Below are 25,288 nucleotides of genomic sequence, written 5' to 3'. Positions count from 1 at the left end.
TTGTTTAGTTAGTACTTTTGATTAGGTCATCATTTAGTATTTCTACTTAAGCATGAGAGTGGTTTATACACCACTGTTACAGTGTTATAATATTTTGTGTTTTTCTGTGTACTTACTATTACCGGTAAGTTTTGTACCTTCAGGTGATTATTCATTGCTCACTAACATCCTTTACTGTCTGATTCAAGTACTCCCTTTAGCATTTCTTGTAGGACAGGTCTGGCAATGATGAAATCCCTCAGCTCTTTTTTGTCTGGGAAACTCTTTATTTCTCTTTCACGTTTGAGGGATATTTTCTCCAGATATACTATTCTAGGGTAAAAGTAGTTTTTTCCTTCAGCATTTTAAATATGTCATGACACCCTCTCAGCCTTAAAGGTTTCCACTGAAAAGTCTGCTGACAGAAATATTGGAGATGTATTGTCTGTTATTTGTTTCTCTTCTCTTGCTGCTTTTAGGATCCTTTCTTTATCCTTGACCTTTGGGAGTTTGATTATAAAATTCCTCAAAGTAGTCTTTTTTGGGTAAAATCTGCTTGGTGTTCTGGCAGCTTCTTGTATCTGGACATTGATATCTTTCTCTTGGGTTGGAAAGTTCTCTGTTATTCTCCCCCTGAATAAACTTTCTACCCCTATCTCTTTCTCTATCTCCTCATTAGGGCCACTAACTCTTAGATTTGCCTATCTGTGGCTATTTTCTGGATCATGTAGGCATGCTTCATTGCTTCTTATTCTTTTTTCTTTTGTCTCCTCTGACTGTTTATTTTCAAATAGCCTGTCTTGTAATTCACTAATTGTTTTTTCTGCTTGAACAATTCTGCTTTTAAAAAACTCAGGTGCAGGCCGGGTGCAGTGGCTCATGCCTTTAAACCCAGCACTCTGGGATGCTGAGACGGGTGGATCACTTGAAGTCAGGACTTTGAAACCAGCCTGGACAACATAGTGAAACCTTGTCTCTACTAAAAATACAAAAATTAGCCGGGCATGGTGGCACATGCCTGTAATCCCAGCTACTCAGGAGGCTGAGGCAGGAGAATCGCTTGAACCCAGGAGGCAGAGGTTGCAGTGAGCCAACATCGTGCCACTGCACTTCAGCCTGGGTGACAGAGGGAGACTCTGTCAAAAAAAAAAAAAAAGACTCTGGTACATTCTTCAGTATGTCAATTGCATTTTCCAGAATTTCTGCTTGATTCTTTTAAATTATTGCAATCTCATTGCAATCTCTGTTATTTTCATCTGATAGAATTCTGAATGCCTTCTCTGTGTTATCTCAAATTTCTTTGAGTTTCCTCAACACAGCTATTTTGAATTCTCTGTCTGAAAGGTCACATATCTCTATTTCTTCAGAATTGGTCCCTGGTGACTTATTTAGTTTATTTGGTAATGTCATGTATTTTCCTGGATTGTCTTGATACTTTTAGATGTTCTTCTATGTCTGGGCATTGAAGAGTTAAGTATTTATTATAGTCTTCACAGTCTGAGCTTGCTTGTACCTGTCCTTCTTGCGAAGGCTTTCCAGATATTCAAATGTACATACATGTTGTGATCTAAGCTGCATCTGCTTTAGGGGGCACCCCAAGCCTTGTAATGCTGTGGTTCTTGCAGACTCATAGAAGTATTGTCTTGATGGTCTTGGACAATATCTGGGAGAATTCTTTCCATTACCAGGCAGACTAATTCACTTTCCTTACTTTCTTCCAAACAGAGTCTCTCTCTCTCTCTCTCTGTTGTGAGCCACCTGAAGCAGGGGGTGTATTGACACAAGCACTCCTGTGGCCACCACCTACGACTGTGTTGGGTCAGACTTGAAGCCAGCGCAGTACTGGGTCTCACCCAAGGCCTGCTGTAACCATGTCCTGGCTTCCGCCTATGTTCACTCAAGACCCTGGGGCTGTACAATCAGAAAGTGTCAAAAACAACCAGGCCTGTGTCCTTCACTTTGGGATAGTGAGTTCCTTCAGGCCCTAGGTGGATCCAAAGGTGCCATCCAGGAGCCAGAGACTAGAGTCAAACTCCTTAGAAATTCTACCTGGTGTTCTATTGTCCTGCTGGCAAACTGGCAGTCAAACCACAAAATACACTTCTTCTCACTCTTCCTTTCCCTTTTCAAAGGCAGAAGAGCCTCACCTCATGGCCACTGCCACCACAGGCTCACAAGGAGTACTGACAGGCAACCACCGATTTTCCCTTAAGGCCCAAAGTTTCTTTAGTCAGCTTGTGGTATATGCTGCCTATCCTTAGCCTCACCTTTCAGGGCAGTAGGCTCTTCTCTGGCCTAGGGCAGGCCCAGAAGTTGGATTCTAGGCCATCCAAGAGCCCATGCCTAGAATCTAGGACCTCAAGAGCCTGCTTGGTGCTCTACACCCTTGTGGCCAAGCTGGTACTTAAGCTTCAAGACAATGTCCAATTTACTTTCTCCTCTGCTTTTGTAAAACATAAGCACTCTCTCCCAATAGCCACCACAGCTTGGAATGTGCATCACCTAAAGCCAGCAAGTCTCAGAGTCTCACCCAAGGCCCTCAGTGTAGTACCTGGGCATTATTGCTGGTTATTCAGGGCCCAAGGGCTCTTCATTTAGCAGGTGAAGAATGCAGCCAGAACTGGGTCCTTCCCTTCAAGGCAGCAGGTTTCCTTCTGGCCCAGGGTGTGTCTAGAAATGTGGTTTGGGAGTTAGGGCCTGGAAAGGGGGTCTCACGACTCTTACTGGTGCCCTATCCTGCTGCAGCTGAGCTGGTATACAAGATCCAAGACAAAGTCTTTTCTACTCTTCCCTCTCCTGTCTTCAAGAAGAATGAAGGGGTCTCTTTTGGAGACACAAGCTGTGGAGCCTGGGGTTAGAGGAGAGGTGATGCTAGCACTCACTTAGCTGCCCTAGCTGCTGTCTCGGTAGGTTGTGTGCCCCCTAAGTCCACTGTCTCTGGGCCTAGTTCAGCACTAGGCCCCTACTAGGAGTTGCAGTCCTTGTGTCTAGGCTGTCTTTCAAGTTTATTTAGAGCCCTAGACCACTTTAGTCCATGGTGGTGAGGCTTGCAGGAACTCAAGTGCCAACTGCTGACATGGGTAATTCACGTGTAGCTAGGGCCGTTTTGAATGCTCCCTCCATATGCAGGCATCAGCCGAGTTTGGTTCAGTTTTTTTTTTTTTACTGCTCTAAGAGGGCAACACTGAGGTCAATGCCTCACAATAGCTGCACTCTCCCTCCCCCAACACACAGAAATGCTCTTGCACACCGTGCCTCCTCTGCTGGGGGCAGAGGTGGAGGGTGGGGTAGGCATGGTGTTGGCAATTCAAGACTGTTCTTTCTACCACTTCAGTGCCTCTTTCATTGATAGGAAGTTAAAACCAGGTACTGAGCTTTTGGTTCTTTTGAAGGTGCTTATTTGTGTGTAGATGGTTGTTAAATTGGTGTCCTTCCTAGGGGGATGACAATCGGTGGAGCTTTTATTCCACCATCTTGCTTCACCCCTCTTCCAGCCATTGAGTTTGGAGGCAAGCTAGTCACGGTTGCCTTTAGTGAGGGAAGTGTCTATGCGGGGTGGGCATGGTAGCCAGTCTGTGGTGGTCCCCAGGAGTGATCTGCATTTAAGCCCATTGAAGGTGCCCACTTTCTCAGCCTGTGATACTTCAGGGAAAAAAGAGGCTAGAGAGAAGTTTGGGAGTGGACTGGGGACAAGAGCTAGTCTTAGTGCATGGAAAAGACAAAAAAATTCTATATTTCAAGAAGACCCAGTGGGGTACATGTTAAATGGGGTTGGAGAGAGGGGACCTGAGGAGTACTGGAGGGGCTGGGCACTTGGAGTGCATGGGGTCCAAGGCAGGACCTCCTTTCCTTAGGCTGAGGGAGGAGGTGTATGGTGATGTGGACCCTGTAGAAGGGTGGGGTGGGCAGTCAAAGTGTCCCTGTCTCCATGCTCTTAATTCTCTTCCCGAGTCAGGTGGGTAGGATGGAATGACTGCTAAAGTGACTGGGAGAGGTTAGTGAGCAAGGTCCTGCCCTTGAGTTATGTGATAGGAAGTGGGGGCCCTGGTGGGCATGGGATCGGGGAAAGGTAGGCATGATTTTCCCAGGAGCGCTCACCGGCCCAGGTATGGGAGGTGACTGGGTTCTGCTGTTGGCTTGGGCAGTTGTAGTGTGGGTGACACAGGCCTTTTTGAACTGTACCAGAGTGCCAGGATTAGCAGAGACAGAGGCTGCAATTGCACATGTGAATTAATTCAAAGGCTGGGGTGGAGGGGGAAGAGCAGATGTCTTCCCATCTCCTCTTTCCTCTTGAGAGGGAAGAGGTAGTGTACAGCCTAATGGTCAGAGAGTGCCTGAAGGGCAGAGAGGAGCAAAAGCCTGTGGCCCTGGGCAGAGCCTGCGTCAGCTTCAGGGTAGCACAGACCCTCAGCCAGCGCAGACATCCCTGAGCTGAGCTGAGCTGAGACTGGTCCTGAGGGGCCCTCCCAGCCCCCCTCCCCTCCCCTCCCCTTCCCTCCCCTTCCCTCAGCTGTCCCAGCCCAGAGGCTCTGCAGAGGGAGGAATGGAGTGGGGGAGGGGAGTCAGCAGCCAATCACATCCAGGACAGCCCAAGGCATCTGTACCTGGTGTAACCAATCCCCTCTGAATAAACAGCTCACTCTGCTTAGGTTCCCTCCTCCTCTCCCTGCTCTGCCCAGCAACAGCAGAAAGGAGGTTTTAGGACGAGAGGGAGGCCCTGTAACTCCCAGCCCCTGGCAGCAAAGAGCTGGGCCCCAGGCTCACTCTATACAGGGAGGTTAAAACAATACTTGGAGTTCCTGCAGCCCAGGCAAAATATCCCTAGGGACCCTCAAGGCTGTGCAAGCCCAATTCTCTCACAGACAGGAACTCATATATTACAGAGATCCTGATACTTGGATTCCTGGGCTACAAGCCAGTCTCATTCCCTCCACAGCTCTGGGGCAGGCCCCGGGATGAAGGTCTGAATAGCTGAGACACGGTTCTGGTGAAGGAGATGGACAGTGAGCAAACAGTCACACGCATGCCTGTTTAGAAACAGTGAGAAGTCCTGGGGAACAAAGCACAGTGTTATGCAGGAAAATAAGAGAGGACCTGATTTAGATTGGCTTTCACTGTCCTTCTTGGTTTTACTTTTTTTTTTTTTTTTGTCCAGATTTACGATGACTATTTCATTCACTACTTTGCCCCTAGAGGCCTTCCACCTATGGAGAAGAATGTGGTTTTTGTTATTGACGTAAGCGGCTCCATGTTTGGTACCAAGATGGAACAGGTAACAAGGATCCTGGAAACCTTTCTTAGTCCTAGTATCAGAAGACCCAGAAAGCAGAGAGCATGGTAACAATGGGGCCCTGGGAGAAGAGATTCCACCATCCCATGACCCTTGAGTCTTACAGGCTTGGGCCTACCCTAGGGTCCTTGTATCTTACGTAACAGGAGCCTGTGGACCTGGAGCCACAGAGTCCTAAGAACATTGACACATTGGTCACTGTGAAACCATTGAGACCCTCAGCCACAAAAGCCCAGGGTCATATAGGACCCTCAAGCTAGAGCACCCTGGGATCCTAGAATCCAGAAGCAAGAAAACCTTAGGTCAGAAAGACTCTGAGTCTTCCTGAGGCCACAAGGTTTTGGGTCTTTGTTATTATTATTTTTTTTTACTTTAAAGGCCTAATAGTATAGAGTACTAGCATTATAGAATTAGAAACCATAGAGTCAGGAGCCATATCGATTTTAATCTTGTTGCACTTCTACCACTGTGCCCATGGGTCAGAGTTCTGAGGCCGTAGACCAAGTGGGCTTTGACTTTAGCCCCTGAATCCATAAAGTTCTGCAGGCGGCATTTCATACCATAATACCCTGGAGCTTTTTGTACCAGTGTCTTGCAATTGTATAGCTTTGCTCCTTAATCTTTCGATCACAGAGCCCTTGGGACCTAAGGCTGAGTTTGTTTTACCAGAGTTGAGCAACCTGGGGAAAAATGGGTAGTACCCCAAGCCAGCTCCCCAGCCCCAGTGTAGGGGGAGGGATCTCCCCAAATCCAGCCCTTTCTAGCCTTCTTGTCTCACTGAGGAGGGGTAAAATCTCAGAAGTCCTTGTGAAGTTTCTATCTCAGGGACACCAATTCACTAAAAGACTGAGACCTCCTCATAAGAGTATAGAATGCTTCCTCTCACTCCACACATTATCACCACATCAACTGGGCTCCTCGGCAATAATGGAAAGTTACAGCTGATAGAACTACAAGCCCAAACCCTATTTAAGAAAATGTTCTTAGGGAAAACCAAAGACAACAGAAGCAACAAAAATACGGACACTAGAAGGGAAGCTGAGGTAAGCGGATCACTTAAGCCCAGAAGTTTGAGACCAGCCTAGGCAACATAGCAAAACCCTGTCTCTACTAAAAATACAAAAATTAGCCAGGTGTGGTGGTGCGCACCTGTAGTCCCAGCTACTCAGGAGGCTGCATTTGGAAAATGGCTTGAGCCCAGCGAGTGGAGCTTGCGGTGAGCCAAGATCACACCACTGCTCTCAGGCTGGGGCAACAGAGCAAGATCCTGTCAAAAAAAAAAGTAGTAGTTTTAGCCTCTGACAACTAAAACTGCTCCAAACAGGAAACATTACCTAACTCATAGCCAGATAAACTTAAAACCCCACACTAAATGCCGTTTAGTTTATTTCCTTTTACCTGATACATCATGTCTGGCTTTCAACCTAAAATGAGAAGGCATGCTAAAAGGAGAAAAACACTGCCTGAAGAGAGTAAACAAACATCACACCCAGACTTCAATATGTCAAATATGTTGAAATTACCAAACAATTTTACTTTTGATTGAAATATTTTTTTCCAATTTTTATTTTCGGTTCAGTGGATACATGAGCAGGTTTGTTACATGGGTAAATTTAGTATTGCAGGTGTTTGGTGTACAGATTATTTTGTCACCCAGGTAATAAGCACAGTATGTAATACATCATTTTTCAATCTTCACCCTTCTCCGACCTTCCACCCTCAAGTAGGCTCCAGTGTCTCTTGTCCCCTTCTTTGTGTACATGTGTGTTCAATGTTTAGCTCCCACTGATAAGTGAGAATATGTAGCATTGGTTTTCTGCTCTTGCATTAATTCACTTAGGATGATTGCCTCCAGTTCCCATCCCTGTTCCTGCAAAGGACAGGATTTCATTCTTTTTTATGGCTGCATAGTATTTCATGGTGTATATGTACCACATTTTCTTTATCCAGTCTACTATTGATGGGCATTTAGGTTGATTCCATGTCTTTGCTATTGTGAATTGTGCTGCAGTGAACATACATGTGCATGTGTCTTTATGGTAGAATGACTTACATTCCTTTGGGTATATACCCAGTAATGGGTTTGCTGGGTCAAATGGTATTTCTGTTTTTAGATCTTTGAGGAATTGCCACACTGTCTTCCACAATGGTTGTACTAATTTACACTCCCACCAACAGTGTATAAGCATTCCCTTTTCTCCACAACCTTGCCAGCATCTGTTGTTGTTGTTGTTTTTTAACTATTTAATAATAGCCATTCTGACTGGTGTGAGATGGTATCTCATTGTGGTTTTGATTTCCATTTCTCTAATGATCAGTGATGTTAAGCATTTTTTTCATATGCTTGTTGTCCACATGTATGTCTTCTTTTCAGAAGTATCTGTTCATGTCCTTTGCCAATTTTTTAATGGGTCAAACCAAGAATTTTAAAACCCATGATTAATATGCTATGGGCACTAATGGATAGAGTGCACCACATATAAGGACAACACATGGTAATGTAAGCAGAGACATGAAAACCCTAGGAAAATAAAAAGGAAATGCTGGATATCAGAAATACTGTAACAGGAATGAAGAATCCCTTTGATTCACTCATCAGTAGACTGGACATAGTTGGGTAAAGAACCAATGAGCTTGAAGATACGTTCATAGAAATTCCTGAAGCTAAAAAACAAAAATAAAAAGAATTTTAAGAAACACCCTAGAATATCCAAGAATTGTGGAATAATTTTAAAAGTGTTAGATATGCATCATGGAAATAATAGAAGGAGAAGAAAGAGAGAAAGGAACAGAAGAAATACTTGAAGTAATAATAGACACAAATTTTCCAAAATAAATTATGCACACCAAACCTCAGGTCCAAGAAGCTTAGGAGAACACAAAGCAGGATAAATACTAAACAATCTACACCTAGGCATATCATATTCAGACAGCAGAAAAATCTTTTAAAAAGCCAGAGGAAAATGTACCTTACCTATAGAGGAGCAAGGATATAAACTATATCAGATTTTTCTTCAGAAACCATGGGAGCAAGAAGAAAGTGGAGTGAAATATTACAAGTGTTAAAGGAAAAAGCCCACCAGCCTAGAATTCTGTATACATCAAAATTATTCTTCCAAAGTGAAAAAAAAATAAAGACTTTCTCAAACAAACAAAAATTTTGGGAATTGTCCAATAAACCTGCTTTGCAAGAAATGTTGAAAGAAGTTCTACATAGAGGAAGAAAATGGTATATCTCAGATACTTGGATCTACATAAAGAAAGGAAAAGTGTTGGAGAAGGAATAAATGAAGGCAAAATAAAATAGTTTTCTTATTAACTGACGTAACAGATAATATTTTTTCAAAATAACAATGTATTTAGTGAATGTAGCTTAGGAATAAGTGAAATTAACGAGAGTAATATTGTATAGGATGGGAGGGAATAATTGGGAATACTCTGTTGCAAGGTACTTGCACTATGCATAAAGCTGTATAGTGTTATTTGAAAGTGGATTTGGATTGGTTGTAAATGTATACTGCAAACTCTAGGGGAACTGCTAAAATTTTTTAAGTCTAATGCATATGCTAAGAGATAAAATAAAACGGGATCATGTAAAATGCCCAATTAAAACTAGAGAAGCCACAAAATAAGTGGAAGACATAAGAATAAAGAATTTTAAAAGAATAGAAAATATTTACAACTATGGCAAATATTAATCCAACTATGTCAGTAACGACTATAATCATAAATGGTTTAAATATACCAATTAAAAGACAGAGATTCTCAGTGTGGATAATAAAATAAGACCCAATTGTAGGTTGTTTATAAGAAAACCACTTTAAATATAAAGATGCAGATAAATCAAAAGCAAAGGGATAGAGAAAGATATACCATGCTAACACAAATTAAAGAAAGCTGGCTGGGGTAGCTGTATTAGTTTTGGACAAAATAGACTTCAAAGCAAGGAAATTTTCAGCAATAAATAGTTGCATTATATGATATAACAATAAAACAAATGTAATGGTGAAGGGGAAATTCTCCAAGAAGACAGACAATCCTTAACGTGCATGCAATGAACAACAACATACCAAAATATATGAAGTAAAAACTGATGAAACTGGAAGGTAAAAATACATGAATCCACTATTATAATTAGAGACTTCATCATCCCTTTATCAGTAATTGACAGATTCAGCAGGCAGAAAATCAGTAAGGACATTGTTGAACTGAACAGCACCATCAATTAACTGGATGGAATTGACATTTCTAGAATACTTTATTCCACAACATTACACATTCTTCTCAAGCTCACATGGAACATTTACCAAGATGGACCATATCCTTGGCCTTAAAACATACCTTAACAAATTTAAAATAATATAAATCATACCAAGTATGCTCTCAAATCAAATGGAATTAAACTAGAATTCAATTACAGAAAGATAGCTGGGAAATCTCAAAGTAATTGGAGATTAAACAGCACACTTCTACAAACAGTCTATTCCTGGTCAACAAGAGGTTCTGACTTCTAGGACCTCATAGGCTCTCACTTTTCTACTGCTCTTCTCAGGAAAGGCAATCCTATTAAGTCTCTTCCCTCTCAATGGAAACAAGAGTATGGTGCTTAGCTCCCTCTCCCAGAATATACGACCTATCCCCAGAGCTCTCCCTATGGCAGGAAAGACTCTAATCCACTTAGAAGCATTCAAGATATTTCCTATCAGTTTAAGGTATAGAGAAAGGTGGGTCTCAAGTGTCCTTCCTGTGGTCTCTGAAATCTATATCTATATAAAGGATTGAAAGCATAATATTGTGCTTAGGGTCACTGGATTTAAAACCTCCCAAATGTGGATTTGAATCCCTTGTCCATCAATGACTAGCTGTGTGACCTTAAGCAAGTACCCACCTCTCTGAGTCTCAGTGTCATCACCTGTAAAATGAGGATACTATTAGTACCTTCTTCATTGTGTTGCTGTGATAATTAAGTGAGCTGATGCATCGAAAGGGTTTAGCACAGTGCCTGGAACATAGCAAGTGTCTTGTAAATGATACCTAATAGTAGATCCTATACACTCTATTCCCTGAACCTCCTATGGGCCTAGCCCTATGCTAGTATTGCCATGGAGAAGGGAGACAAGAAGCAGCAGCATTATAAGCCCTTCTCTCAAAAGGTTCAATATTTGGATAGAAAGTAAAAATATTTCATGTAAAACAGTCAGTTAACAGACTGGGACAGGGAATATCTAAGTGAGAAGGGCAGGGGTCAGGGTTGGCAACTTAAGCAAGAACTTTCCAGAGGAGGAGCAACTGAAAGAACAGTAAAGATGTGAATAAATAAAGGGAAGTTGGAGAGTATGCTATCTAAAGAGCACAAAAGAGCAAGGTTTATGGAGTTAAACTGGAACCTGAGTTTTCTAGGGGCTGGTGAGACTAGCCTGGAAGAAATGGAGGGTGAGGCAGAAGAGCAGATTACAGCAGAACCAAAGCATGCAAAGTCATTGAAAGGCAGCTATAAAGACCTGGGATCCTGTTTGCAGATGACATGATTGTATATCTAGAAAACCCCATTGCCTCAGCCCAAAATCTCCTTAAGCTGATAAGCAACTTCAGCAAAGTCTCAGGATACAAAATCAATGTGCAAAAATCACAAGCATTCTTATCCTCCAATAACAGACAAACAGAGAGCCAAATCATGAGTGAACTCCCATTCACAATTGCTTCAAAGAGAATAAAATACCTAGGAATCCAACTTACAAGGGATGTGAAGGACCTCTTCAAGGAGAACTACAAACCACTGCTCAATGAAATAAGAGAGGACACAAACAAATGGAAGAACATTCCATGCTCATGGATAGGAAGAATCAATATCGTGAAAATGGCCATACTGCCCAAAGTAATTTACAGATTCAATGCCATCCCCATCAAGCTGCCAAGGACTTTTTTCACAGAATTGGAAAAAACTACTTTAAAGTTCATATGGAACCAAAAAAGAGCCCACATTGCCAATTCAATCTTAAGCCAAAAGAACAAAGCTGGAGACATCACGCTACCTGACATCAAACTACACTACAAGGCTACAGTAACCAAAACAGCATGGTACTGGTACCAAAACAGAGATATAGACCAATGGAACACAACAGAGCCCTCAGAAATAATACCACACATCTGCAACCATCTGATCTTTGACAAACCTGACAAAAACAAGAAATGGGGAAAGGATTCTCTATTTAATAAATGGTGCTGGGAAAACTGGCTAGCCATATGTAGAAAGCTGAAACTGGATCCCTTCCTTACACCTTATACAAAAATTAATTCAAGATGGATGAAAGACTTAAATGTTAGACCTAAAACCATAAAAACACTAGAAGAAAACCTAGGCAATACCATTCAGGACTTAGGCATGGGCAAGGACTTCATGTCTAAAACACCAAAAGCAATGGCAACCAAAGCCAAAATTGACAAATGGGATCTAATTAAACTAAAGAGCTTCCTGCACAGCAAAAGAAACTACCATCAGAGTGAACAGGCAACCTACAGAATGGGAGAAAATTTTTGCAATCTATTCATCTGACAAAGGGCTAATATCCAGAATCTACAAAGAACTCAAACAAATTTACAAGAAAAAAATGAACAACCCCATCAACAAGTGGGTGAAGGATATGAACAGACACTTCTCAAAAGAAGACATTTATACAGCCAACAGACATATGAAAAAATGCTCATCATCACTGGCCATCAGAGAAATGCAAATCAAAATCACAATGAGATACCATCTCACACCAGTTAGAATGACGACCATCAAAAAGTCAGGAAACAACAGGTGCTGGAGAGGATGTGGAGAAATAGGAACACTTTTACACTGTTGGTGGGACTGGAAACTAGTTCAACCCTTGTGGAAGTCAGTGTGGCGATTCCTCAAGGATCTAGAACTAGAAATACCATTTGACCCAGCCATCCCATTACTGGGTATATACCCAAAGGATTATAAATCATGCTGCTATGAAGTCCCATGCACATGTATGTTTATTGCGGCACTATTCACAATAGCAAAGACTTGGAACCAACCCAAATGTCCAACAATGATAGACTGAATTAAGAAAATGTGGCACATATACACTATGGAATACTATGCAGCCATAAAAATTGATGAGTTCATGTCCTTTGTAGGGACATGGATGAAGCTGGAAACCATCATTCTCAGCAAACTATCTCAAGGACAAAAAAACAAACACCGCATGTTCTCACTCATAGGTGGGAATTGAACAATGAAAACACTTGGACACAGGAAGGGGAACATCACACACTGGAGCCTGTTGTAGCATAGGGGGAGGGGGGAAGGATAGCATCAGGAGATATACCTAATGTAAATGATGAGTTAATGGGTGCAGCACACCAACATGGCACATGTATACATATGTAACAAACCTGCACGTTGTGTACATGTACCCTAGAACTTAAAGTATAATAATAAAAAAAAAAGACCTGGGATCATAAAGGTCCTAAATATCATTGAATCCCGGGTCATGGAGCCCAGGAACCATATAGCAAATGAATCCTAGAGCTCTAAAAACATGGAGCTTGAACCTTTTAGATGACCAGTGTCCAATATGACTTTCGTGATGATGGAAATGATCTAAAATTCTGTGCTATCTAATATAGTAGCCACTGGCAACATGTGGCTATTGAACACTTGAAATGTGGCTACTGCAAGTAAAGAATTAAATGTTTGAATTTTTCTTTAATTTTAGCTAGTTTATATTCAAATGTAAGTAGCTACATGTGACTATTAGCTCCCATATTAAACAGTGCAGTTCTATGCCTTGGAACCCATAGAGTCTTTTCACCTGAGAATCCTAGATTCACAGAGTCCTGCAGTCAGAGTCTTAAAACCATATAACATTTAGATGTTGATGCCTTGTGTAGAAAAAGCCTTTCCATCTCATAGACCTCAAGTCTTGTCCCATTCTCTTCATTTCATCCATATCCCACAGACTAAAATGGCCATGAATGTGATCCTCAGTGACCTTCAAGCCAATGACTACTTCAACATCATCTCCTTTTCTGACACAGTTAATGTTTGGAAAGCTGGAGGTTCAATCCAGGCCACCATCCAGAATGTCCACAGTGCCAAGGACTACCTGCATTGCATGGAAGCCAATGGCTGTAAGTGTTAGATCTACCCACCCAAATGGGCAGGCTGTGGTGATATGGGAAATTCCTGAAACCCTCTCTTCATTCCCCCATCCTCCTCAACTCTCACAGTGCCTGAAATATCAAGACCACATTTCACACAAATATGGTCCTTTGTCCTCTGTGTTCTCCCATCACCCTTTCCTTGTAGAAAGAGCACAGCTGATTCTCCATGTATCTTAGGGCACATTTCTTTTTGGCCTCAGTTTCCTCTTCTTTAAAGCAAACACTTGAAAGAATTTGCTAAACTTTCCTTAAATCAATAATCTAGATATTTATTTCCAAGTATTTGAGGAAGCTGCTGCCCTGATTCTAGCTTTTAAGCAATCGTCTCTGACAACTACTGAAGTCTCCTCTACCCACTGCCTCCTATCAACCCTGTCCTTTCTTCCCCTGTAGCAAGAAGGTTGGCGGGTGGGGGTGCTAGCCTTGGGAGCCTGCCAGTCTGGCTCAGGAATGAGACATCTCCCCCTTCAACCCTGCACCACCAAGGAAACAGACAAAGAACAGTGTGAGACAGAGAGTGATAAAAGCCAAGGACACGTGGGCCCCAATGTCAGATCTCAGCAAGTCTGGGTGGGAGTGGAGAAGTTGGGAAGGAGAAACAGTGGATACAGCCTGAGCAAAGATAAGGAGCTGTGAGCCTGGGAGGTTGGTGAGGTGCCCAGTGTGTCTGCAATGGGGGTAGAAGTGACCAGAGAAGATGGTCTCACAATCTATTCCCCAATTAGGGACAGACATCAACTCAGCTCTGCTGGCAGCTGCTTCAGTGCTGAACCATAGCAACCAGGAGCCTGGGAGAGGCCCCAGTGTGGGGAGGATCCCTCTTATCATCTTCCTGACGGATGGGGAGCCCACAGCCGGAGTGACGACCCCCAGTGTGATCCTCTCCAATGTCCATCAGGCGCTAGGCCACAGGGTATCCCTTTTCAGCTTGGCCTTTGGGGATGATGCTGACTTTACACTGCTGCGCCGCCTGTCCCTGGAAAACCAGGGAATAGCCCGGCGCATATATGAGGACACTGATGCAGCCCTACAGCTGAAGGGCCTCTATGAGGAGATCTCCATGCCTCTGCTGGCAGATGTGCATCTGAACTACCTGGGTGGCTTGGTTGGGGCCTCCCCTTGGGCCGTTTTCCCCAACTACTTTGGTGGCTCTGAGCTGGTGGTGGCAGGACGGGTGCAGCCAGGCAAACAGGAACTGGGCATCCACCTGGCAGCCCGTGGCCCCAAGGATCAGCTTCTTGTGGTCCACCACAGTGAAGGGGCCACCAACAACAGCCAGAAGGCCTTTGGTTGCCCAGGGGAGCCAGCCCCCAATGTGGCCCACTTCATCCGCCGCCTCTGGGCCTATGTCACCATTGGAGAGCTGCTGGATGCACGCTTCCAAGCTCGTGACACGACCACTCGCCACCTGCTGGCTGCCAAAGTCCTCAACCTGTCCCTTGAATACAACTTTGTCACACCTTTGACTTCACTGGTCATGATGCAACCCAAAGAGGCCAGTGAGGAGACCAGGAGACAGACTTCCACCTCTGCTGGGCCAGACACCATCATGCCCTCATCCAGCAGCAGGCATGGCCTAGGGGTAAGCACAGCTCAGCCAGCCTTGGTGCCCAAGGTCATCTCCCCCAAATCAAGGCTTGTGAAACCAAAGTTCTACTTATCCTCAACTACTACTGCCTCTACCAAGCAGATGCTAAGTTCCAAAGAGTTGGAGCCATTGGGAGAGAGCCCTCATACCCTGTCGACGCCCACATACCCAAAGGCCAAAATTCCAGCACAACAGGATTCTGGCACGTTGGCCCAGCCAACTCTCAGGACAAAACCTGCCATTCTTGTGCCCTCAAATTCTGGTACTCTGTTGCCTCTGAAGCCCAGCTTTCTATCACACCAGAATCCTGATATATTACCCATGAACTCCAGGACACAAGTCCCACCTGTGAAACCTGGCATCCCAGCCTCGCCCAAAGCTGACACTGTGAAATGTGTTACTCCACTGCATTCCAAACCTGGTGCTCCATCGCACCCCCAACTTGGGGCGCTCACATCACAGTCACCTAAAGGCCTGCCACAGTCAAGACCTGGAGTCTCTACACTTCAGGTTCCCAAGTACCCACCACACACCAGACCTAGGGTTCTTGCTCCCAAGACCCGAAACAACATGCCACACCCGGGGCCTGGAATCCTCTTGTCCAAGACCCCTAAAATCTCATTATCTCTTAAACCGAGTGCCCCACCACACCAAATTTCCACAAGCATATCACTTTCCAAGCCTGAGACCCCAAACCCCCATATGCCTCAAACCCCACTACCTCCTAGACCTGACAGACAAAGGCCCCCACTTCCTGAGAGCCTAAGCACATTCCCAAATACAATCTCAAGTTCCACAGGTCCCAGCAGTACCACAACCACCTCGGTCCTTGGAGAACCCCTCCCCATACCCTTTATTCCCACTCTGCCCCCTGGAAGGTTCTGGCATCAGTATGACCTGCTCCCGGGTCCCCAGAGGACCAGGCAAGTTCTGGGACCATCTAGGCCAGGAGTTCCAACAATGAGCCTACTCAACAGCTCCAGGCCTACACCAGAAGGCAGCCCTCCAAACCTGCCAATCTTGCTGCCTTCTGGCATACTCCCTGAGGCCATCAGTCTGCTCCTTCTCCCTGAGGAGCTAGAGCTGCTGTCTGAATCAATGGTGGAATCCAAGTTCGTGGAGTCCTTGAACCCACCAGCTTTCTATACCTTCCTGACTCCTGATGAAGATGGTGAGTGCCATGGGTAAGAGGTCGAGCCATGGGGGTGAGTTATGAATGGACAGTACCAGGAGCTGGGAATCTACAAGGCTTATGCAGACTCCAGTGATGGGGCAGCTGCTTCCTTGCTTGCTTGCTTGCTTTGGGACTTTGGACCAGTTACTTAACTTCTCTGTGCCTCAGTATACATGCACGGAATTAGAGGCCTTGGGAGAGGAGGAGTGTTGAGACTGGGAAGGTTGAACAGAAACAAATTGGCCAAGGGTAAGCTTTGACATTTGTTTTGTTGGACAAAAGAATTGTTGATGCTTCCCAAGCAGGGGAGGAATGCATCATTGGACGAGACGGGTCTTATTGGTTTTTCTGTGCTCTGTGAATAGTCCTGCTTAATGACAGGGGTAGAAGAATTGGGGAAGATAATTAAAATTATCTTTAATTTCCAAAAAAAGTATGAAATAATAAGTTAACATTTGTGAGCTCTTCCTATGCACAAGTACTGCTCTACATACTGTACTTGTCCCTCATTTAATCCTCACAAGAAACATCTTTCTTTCTTGACATCTTCATTTTACACATGAGGAGAATGAAGCACAGAGAGGTAAAATAAGTTTCTCAATGTCACACAGCTAGTCAGAGAGTTGAACTCATACAATCTGGTCACAGAATGAATGTGATTCACCACTCCAGTATCCTGCCTTCCTAAGAGAAGGAGTGACATTTCCTAGGTGATCTTATAGGGCAGGATTGGAACCCACTGAGGGTGCCTAAGTCACAGGGATGCAAATTTGGGTATGACATCCTCTACATGCCTCTCTCCTCAGACACCCCTCTGATATCCTATCCATCCTCAGTTATTGACAATGCTACCTCTAACATATTTACCAAATCCATCCACTTCCCACCACCCCAAGTGTCACTGTGCTACAGCAGACCACCATTGTGTCTCACCTAGAAAACTGTTCCAGGCTCCTCACTGGTTTCCCTGCTTCCTCTCTTGTTCTGTTACAGACCAGTCTCTCCCAGCAGCCAAAGGGATCCTTTAAAGACACAAATCACCTCATGCCCCTTCCCTACTTAAAATCCCTCAAGGGTTTCCCATCATACTTAGAATGAAGTTAAAAGTCCTCTTCATGGCCAGCAGGCTCTGTGTGATCTGCTCCCTACCCCCATTCCCCTATGACCTCACCCTCTCCCACCCATTCTCTGAACTCCAGCCCCACTGGTCTCTACTTTGCCTCTCCAATGAACACCCTATCCCATCTCCACTCAGGGACTTTTCTCAAGCTACTGTCTCTGCTTCATAATCATCTGACCAGCTTTGTCCTACCCCTTCCTGCTGCCCTCATCCCTTCCATTGCCCTTCAAATTCCAGCTCATGCCTTAGATCTCAGCTCAGATCTCCTTACCCACCCTTCCCCAAGCAGGCTACTTCAGGTCTCTGTTTAACTCCCACAGTCACCTCATTATTTTTTTCTAATAGCATTTATCACCATTTGTGATAAATTATTATTTCATTCATGTCTGCCACCCCCTACTAAACTATGAGCTTCACCAGGTCAGAAACTATGTCTCTATTTTTCACCACAATATACCTGATACCTAAGCAATGCCTGAATGAATGAATGAACGAATGGACAAATGAATGTATAAATGCTATAAGGAAGAACTTTGAACATATCTGAGTTGAAAGATTAAGAGGCTGTGGAGAGCATAAGGTCCCAGTCCTGGAGATGGGCAGGTCAGCCTGCAGAGCCAGTGAGGGTTTTCCTTGTCAGAAGGATTGTGAGCCTTTGCCCCGGGAATTTGAAGGGTTTTCTTATTTCTTTTGTGCTTGGAAGGAAGTCCAAACTGGGATGGCAATTCTGAGGAGATCCTGGGAGGAGCTGGAGGCAGCATGGAATCTCAAGGAAGTTCTGTGGGGTTAGCAAAAGGTGAGCAAGGAGCTCCCCTGACAAAGATCCCCTGGGCCTTCATTTCCATTCCATTAGAATTCTTATTGACATTGTGGGAGACCAGAGGGAAGTAATGTATTAGTTTTCTATTGTTGTGTAACATTTATCACAAATTTAGTAGCTTAAAACAACACCAATTAATAATCTCACAGTTCTGTAAGTCAGTAGTCTAGAAATAGCTTAGTTAGATTCTCTGCTCAGGGTCTCACAAGATTGAAATCAAGGTGTCTGTCACACTGAGCTCTCATTCTCTTCCACACTTATTCACGTTGTTAGCAGAATTTAGTTATTTGTGTTGCTGGGACTGAGGTCCCTGTTTTCTTGCTGGCTGTTGGCTGGAGGATCGCTCTCAGCTGCTAGAGGTTACCTGGGGCCACTCTCAGCACCTAGAAATCTCCTGCATTCCTTGTCATGTGGTCCCCCTCCATCTTCAAAGGCAGCCATGGAGCATTCCCCTAATGCCAAACCCTTCTCACACTTTAAATTTCTCTGACTCCTCTGTCTCTGACCTCTAGATGCAAATTTTAAGGGCTTACATGATTAGGTCAGGCCCACCTGGATAATATACCCTTCATAAGTTCAATAGGGTCACATGAAATAACCTATTTCTGGGAGGATATTTCATCATATTCACAGCTCTGGAGATTTTACAGAGTGTGTACACCGAGAGATCCTGGGGGCCATCTTAGAATTCTACCTACCACAGGCAGAGAGCAAGAGAAAAGAGCATTTGGGCTGGCCTTGAAGGATAACTAGGAATTCATCCTTGGTAGTTAAGGGAAAGGAAAAAAATCCAGGTGGCAGGAAAAACAGGAGTAAAGGAAGAGAAGGTAGGACACTCATAACAATAGTTTGGTTGGGCTAGAGCACAAAGACTGGAGAGCTAGGCAGGGACTAGATTTCAGAAAAGCCTTAAATGCTGAACATAGGAATTTGGCCCTTATCTGGGAGGAGGTCCCAGAATTCCTAGGAATGTGATAGATTAGTCCCTTCCCAACACAGTCTATCTCTCCTTTGCAGGCACATTGCCTAGCATCTTCACCTTCTCCTCCTCAGGTAAGCCAGTCACCCCCATGGCTCCCCTGTTTGAGTACAGGGCAGCTTGTGCACTGGGACTGGGGCTAGGGAAATAGACATAACCTCTTCCCTTTCCCTCCTCTCTCTTTCCCTCTCCCTTCCATTTATTCCTTTAACTTTAGAGTTGTATCTTCTGCCTTGCAGTGGACGGGGACCCCCACTTTGTGATCCAAATCCCACACTCAGAAGAGAAGATCTGCTTCACACTGAATGGGCACCCTGGGGACTTCCTGCAGCTCATAGAGGACCCAAAGGCAGGTAAGAGCCCCAAGAACTCCATCACCATACACAACAGCTGGATATATCCATGTCAATACCCCTAGACATTTGTGGGTTAATACCCCAGACATATAGCAATGCACCTCACTAACACACAGTAACACACAAGAACACACCAAGACACACACAAAAACACACATGAATACACTCAAACACCAAGATACTCACAGATACACACACAAAAGGGCATAGAGTAAACTCACACAAATATGATGGAACTTCAAAAAGTTTGTGGTAAAATGGAATTAAACGATAAAAAATTAAAAACATAAACATTGTTTCTCAACATAAGCTCCATCAAGTACAAGATAAGCAATGATAGCAGCCATTTTGTCCATCCCTAAAGAACTGAGGGTCCTGGGAATTTAACCATGTTAATGCAGTATTTTATACATTATTTAAAAATGAAGAAAACTGGGTGCCATTTAAAGATTTTTTAAGATTAGGAAACAAAAATAAGTCAGAAGGAGCCAAATCAGGACTGTAAGGTCAATGCCTAATGATTTCCCATCAAAACTCTTGAAAAATTGCCCTTGTTTGATGAGAGAAATGAGCAGAAGCATTGTCATGGTGGAGAATTCTCTGGTGAGGCTTTCCCAGGCATTTTTCTACTAAAGTTTTGGCTAACTTTCTCAAAACATTCTCATAATAAGCAGATATTATCATGCTTTGGCCCTCCAGAACATCAACTAGTAAAATGTCTTGAGCATCTCCCAAAACCAGTTGCCATGATCTTTGCTCTTGACAAGTCTGCTTTTGCTTTGAATGAACCACTTCTACCTCTTGGTAGCCATTGCTTTGATTGTGCTTTTGTCTTCAGGATCATACTGATAAAGCCATGTTTCATTTTCTGTTATACTTCTTTGAGGGAATGCTTTAGGATCTTGATCCCACTTGTTTAAATTTTTCATTGAAAGCTCTGCTCTTGTCTGCAGGTGAGCTGGGTGCAATGGTTTTGGCACCTGTCGAGTTGAAAGTTTACTCAACTTTAATTTTTCCATCAGAATTGTGTAAGCTGAACCAATTGAGATGTCTATGGTGTTGGCTATTGTTTCTGCTGTTAATTGCCAGTTCTCTTCAATTAGAACATGAACAAGATGAATTTTTCCTCACAAATTGATGTAGATGGTCTGCCACTGCAGGCTTCTTCATCTTCAACATTGTCTCATCCCTTGTTAAAATGAGTTATCCATTTGTAAACTGCTGCTTTCTTTAGGACATTGTCCTTATAAACTTTTCATAAAATGCCAATAATTTTACCGTTCTTGCACCCAAGCTTCACCATAAATTGTTCTTCCTTCAATTTTAGCAGAGTTCATGCTGCTCTGATAGGGGCTCTTTTCAAACTGATGTCTTGTCCTTAATGCTTCAAACTAGATCTGGTTCATCCGTGTTGTAACAAATTAGTATCAGTTTATTTTGGTGCAAAAAATTTTGAAATCCATGCATAGTTTTTCATAAAATGCATTTTCCATGAACTTTTTGAAGACTCCTCATACACACCATGGTGTACATATTTTGACACTCCTTTCACCCACAAATATGCAAATATGCACCTAGACACATGGTGACACACAACACATGCCCAGATATACACAATGGCATGCACATCAACACACTTGGGCATACAAGCACTGAATACCCCAAGGTTAATCCCAATTTCCAGGAATTCAACACCTACAGGCAACAAACATACTCTGCTACACTAGTTATATGAAATACACTGATGCATGGAAATACCCGCCAAGCCAAACAATGACACTAATCCAGATGCACACACACTGACACTCCAGATACACATCAGTACAGACCAACACATAACCAGGTACACACAACATACACTATTGCACCAAGACATATAACACCAACATATCCAGAGGCACATACATAAACATACAAGCAAAAATACGCACTCTAACATGCCACCTTCCCCAAACATGCAGATGTACTGATATGCCCAGAGTTACTCATATGAACATAACCAAACACACATATTACACACTCAGAGGCAAACACACATATATATGCAAACAACCACACTGGGGTAAGCATGTGCACGCATACTACATGCCCCCACCCCACACACTGTTCAGGAAGGAGCAGCCAGGTGGACCATGGTAGAAGTAGTTCTCTCAGGAGCTGGCCCTCTAGCCACAAATCTTCACTACTTCATCTGCCCATGCTGTAGGTAACCATGTAAATGACCAGGCAAAAGCCCCTGCTCCAGGCCCACACTCCCCTCCCTCCAGGGCTGCATGTGAGTGGGAAGCTGCTTGGCGCACCACCAAGGCCGGGCCACAAGGACCAGACTCGCACCTACTTCCAGATCATCACAGTCACTACAGACAAACCCCGGGCCTACACTATCACCATCAGCCGCAGTTCTATAACTTTGCGAGGTGAGGGTACCTTGCGCCTGTCCTGGGACCGACCTGCCCTGCTGAAGAGGCCCCAGCTGGAGCTCTACGTGGCTGCTGCAGCCCGCCTTACCCTCCGCCTTGGGCCCTACCTTGAGTTCCTAGTCCTCCGACACCGCTACAGACATCCCAGTACCCTGCAACTACCCCACCTGGGGTTCTACGTGGCCAATGGCTCAGGCCTCAGCCCCTCAGCCCGTGGCCTGATAGGTAAGTGCAGCTGAGGCTGAGAGGAGCCAGGGAGCACCAGCCACCAAAAAGACACTGCCAGGGTGAAAGGCACCTATATCCCCAACCAGGAAGAGGAATCAGAAACAGGCTCTTCCCTTGGGGAGCTCCTCATCTTGGGAGAGGACAGACCCAGGTATGGATAGTGAACACAGGAGGGGATCATTGCTGGACAGAAAGCTGCACAGTGAGCTAGAGAAAACCAGAGTGGGGGAACTTGCCCAGCCTCAGAGCTCAAGAAAGACTTCCTGGAGGAGGTAGACACACCCACACTGAGTCTGAAAGGCAAAACAAAAGTGTGGAGGAAAGGAATGGAAGTTGGAGGAAATAGGGTTGAGTGGTCAGAGTTGAATGCCTGGATGAGGAATTGGGCTTTATCCTGAAAGCAGTGAGGAGCCATGAAGCGTTATAAGCAGAGGAGAGACACAGTCATATCTGGGTGTTACAAAGATCCCTCTGGAGACTGCTATGAAGGGAGGTTGCAGGAAGCCAGGCTGTAGGTCAGGAGACACTGGCAGAACCTGAGGCAGAGGCTCACATCAAAGAGTGACAGTGGGTTGAACAGATATTTTTACCTCCTCTGGGCCTCCTCCCTCCTCTTGCCTCCTTCTTTCTAATCTTCCCTGTCTTCTCCAAACCTGGCTGTCCCCCTTTCTCTGCCATCTCATGCACTTTGGCTCCCTACTTCCATATTACACTCCAGCCCCATCTGGCTCCTGCACAGTTCCCACAATGCCCAGCCTCTTCCCTCTGGTCCTTTGCTGCTCCTCCTTCTTCCTCCTTTAAATCCCTCTGGATTTCCTGCTGGGCCTCCTTGCAGATCTCTGAGCAGGGACTCAGGCCACCTCCCTGACTAGCACTGCATCTCTCTCCCTCAGGGCAGTTCCAGCACGCAGACATCCGACTGGTGACAGGACCTATGGGGCCATGCTTACGAAGGCACCATGGCCCAGATGTGCCTGTGATTCTAGGCAAGAGGCTGCTGAAGGACTCACCAAGGCTGCTGCCCCACTGGGCTTCCTGCTGGCTGGTGAAGCGCTCTCATGTAGAGCTGCTTCTGGGCCACCCCTACCTCTCCTATGTCCTGTGATGGCTTCTGAATTCCAGAGCCAGGAGACCTGAATTTGGGAGATCCAGAAACCAGGGCATGGGGTGAGCCAGGGACAGAGACCCAAGGACATGGAAGCACACACAGGGACACACAGACTCACGCATGTTCTAAGGAACACATATACAAGGGTATACAAACACATAGGCATGCAGAGACATAGAGTCAGGGACTCCTGCATCTTCATGGTCCTTCATGTCTCCAGTCTCACCCCCTCCAAATCCATCCTCCACACCAGCCCTACAAGCCACTTTTGTAAAACAAAAAAATGATCAGTAGTTCTGCTCACAGCTTTCCCTAACTCCTATGGCATATTTAAGACTCTCAGAGTTTCCCTAACAAACCATGCTCACTCCTACCACTGGACCATTGCATGTGCTTTTCCTTCTGCGTAAGACACTCTTCCTTTGTTCCTGTAGGTGAATGTAATTCATCCTTCAAGTCCTAGTTGATACCTCTTCTAGGAGGCCTTTCCTGATGCCTGCCCTAGATTGAGTTTGGTCCTGTCTTCTGGGTTCCTATAGCCCACTCCCACCCCTCCACGCTCACAGTATTTATACTGTGTAGTAATCATCTGTTTACTTGTCTGGATCCCTAACTTAGACTGTGAGATCTTTGAGGGCAAGGACCTTTTCTGAATCATCTATGTATCCCCAGTGCCTCTCACATAATAGGTGCTTAGTAAATATTTGTTAAAAGAATGAATTAGTTAATTAACAAAAAAGGATCCCATAACAGCAATAGACACACATATATACATACTCACAACCAAAGACACAGGATCACACCCAGAAAAACAGTGACAAGGGCACAGATATGGATGGGGAATAGAGGAACAGACACTTATGGAAACACAGGAATCACAAAACAAACAGGGACATAGGGGTATAGAGACATAAAAAGATGGGGACAGGGAGTCAGACTGGCAGAATCAGGGACATAAACTCAGAGAAAAAGGAACAGATGCTCTCTGGCTGTGCCTCTGTGTCTTCGTGGTTTTCAGTTACTGTCCCTGTCACAAAGAGGCAAAGAGTAAAAAAGGTCACTTAGGTACAGACACATAATGAGTAATGTAAAGACACTGATACATAACTATATACAAACTAAGAGATAGATAAACATAGAGATTCAGACACAGAAGCAGAGGTATCAAGACACACAGAGACATGCGGACATAGGTAACCAAGGAGACACTGACCAGGACCACAGTCCAAGACACCAAAGTCAGAGGGGTAGAAACTCAGAGATACACTGACATGCTGATTTGCAGACATGAGGCAGAGAATAGGAGAAGAACAGAGAAACACAGGGCCAGAGACATATAAAGATGTAGAAACAGAGATGTTACACAGACTCAGGCTTGGTGACAAAGATAGGGATATAGGCAAAGGAATACACTAAGAGTGAGACAGGAGCAAGACTCATATGTTCACAAATTCACAGATAAAGACATGGAGACTCAGACACTTGAACAGTTACAAGAAAAGAGATAAGGTTCAGGCCAGAGACATAAGGAGAGGCAAGATGCAGACCCAGGTAAAATGGGGACATTGTGACATAGTGAGAGGGACATTGGGAATTCAGAGACAGAGAACCCAGAACAAGTAGACATATGGATGTGAACCCACAAACACAGTCATATGGACACAGGCTAGACACAGAGACAGAAACACAGGGACATGTCTGGTGAGATAGAAACAGGAACAAGGAAACCTAAACACATAGATCAGATAGACAGAATATAAGCAAATGGGCATAAACATGTGACAAAGAAGTATATCCAGAGAAGCAAGGATGCAAAGACACAGAACCAACATGCACCTGGCAACACCAGAAAAAGTTACACACAAATAGACAACCAAGGCCACAACAGAAGGCATGGGAACAGGGAATCAGACCCAGGTACACAGAGATAGTGGCTTAAAGATAAAAAGATATGGAACCAGACACCAGATGCAAACAGAGAGGCAGGAACACAGAGGAGGTGAGCCAGACCAAAACAAAATCAGGGGCAGAGTGACACAGAAAGAGAA

At 44.4% G+C, this 25,288-nt stretch overlaps 1 protein-coding gene across 1 annotated transcript in view; it reads left to right on the top strand.

Moving 5' to 3' along the window:
* Window positions 1-24,215, top strand: part of ITIH6 (inter-alpha-trypsin inhibitor heavy chain family member 6) — a 42,956-nt gene extending 18,741 nt beyond the window's left edge. Inside the window, exons 6-13 of the mRNA XM_024240901.2 lie at window positions 5,135-5,251; window positions 13,243-13,414; window positions 14,173-16,206; window positions 18,033-18,125; window positions 19,167-19,202; window positions 19,368-19,481; window positions 21,752-22,129; window positions 23,026-24,215. Of these exons, the coding sequence (XP_024096669.2) occupies window positions 5,135-5,251; window positions 13,243-13,414; window positions 14,173-16,206; window positions 18,033-18,125; window positions 19,167-19,202; window positions 19,368-19,481; window positions 21,752-22,129; window positions 23,026-23,237 (3,156 nt within the window). The 3' untranslated portion in view covers window positions 23,238-24,215. The remainder of the gene's footprint in view (window positions 1-5,134; window positions 5,252-13,242; window positions 13,415-14,172; window positions 16,207-18,032; window positions 18,126-19,166; window positions 19,203-19,367; window positions 19,482-21,751; window positions 22,130-23,025) is intronic.
* Window positions 24,216-25,288: the final 1,073 nt, after the last annotated feature.

This window comes from Pongo abelii, chromosome X, assembly GCF_028885655.2.
Source record: "Pongo abelii isolate AG06213 chromosome X, NHGRI_mPonAbe1-v2.0_pri, whole genome shotgun sequence".
NCBI lineage: Eukaryota > Metazoa > Chordata > Mammalia > Primates > Hominidae > Pongo > Pongo abelii.
The sequence above is the reverse complement of the archived record's forward strand: the minus strand, read 5'-3'. Positions and strand labels throughout refer to the sequence as shown.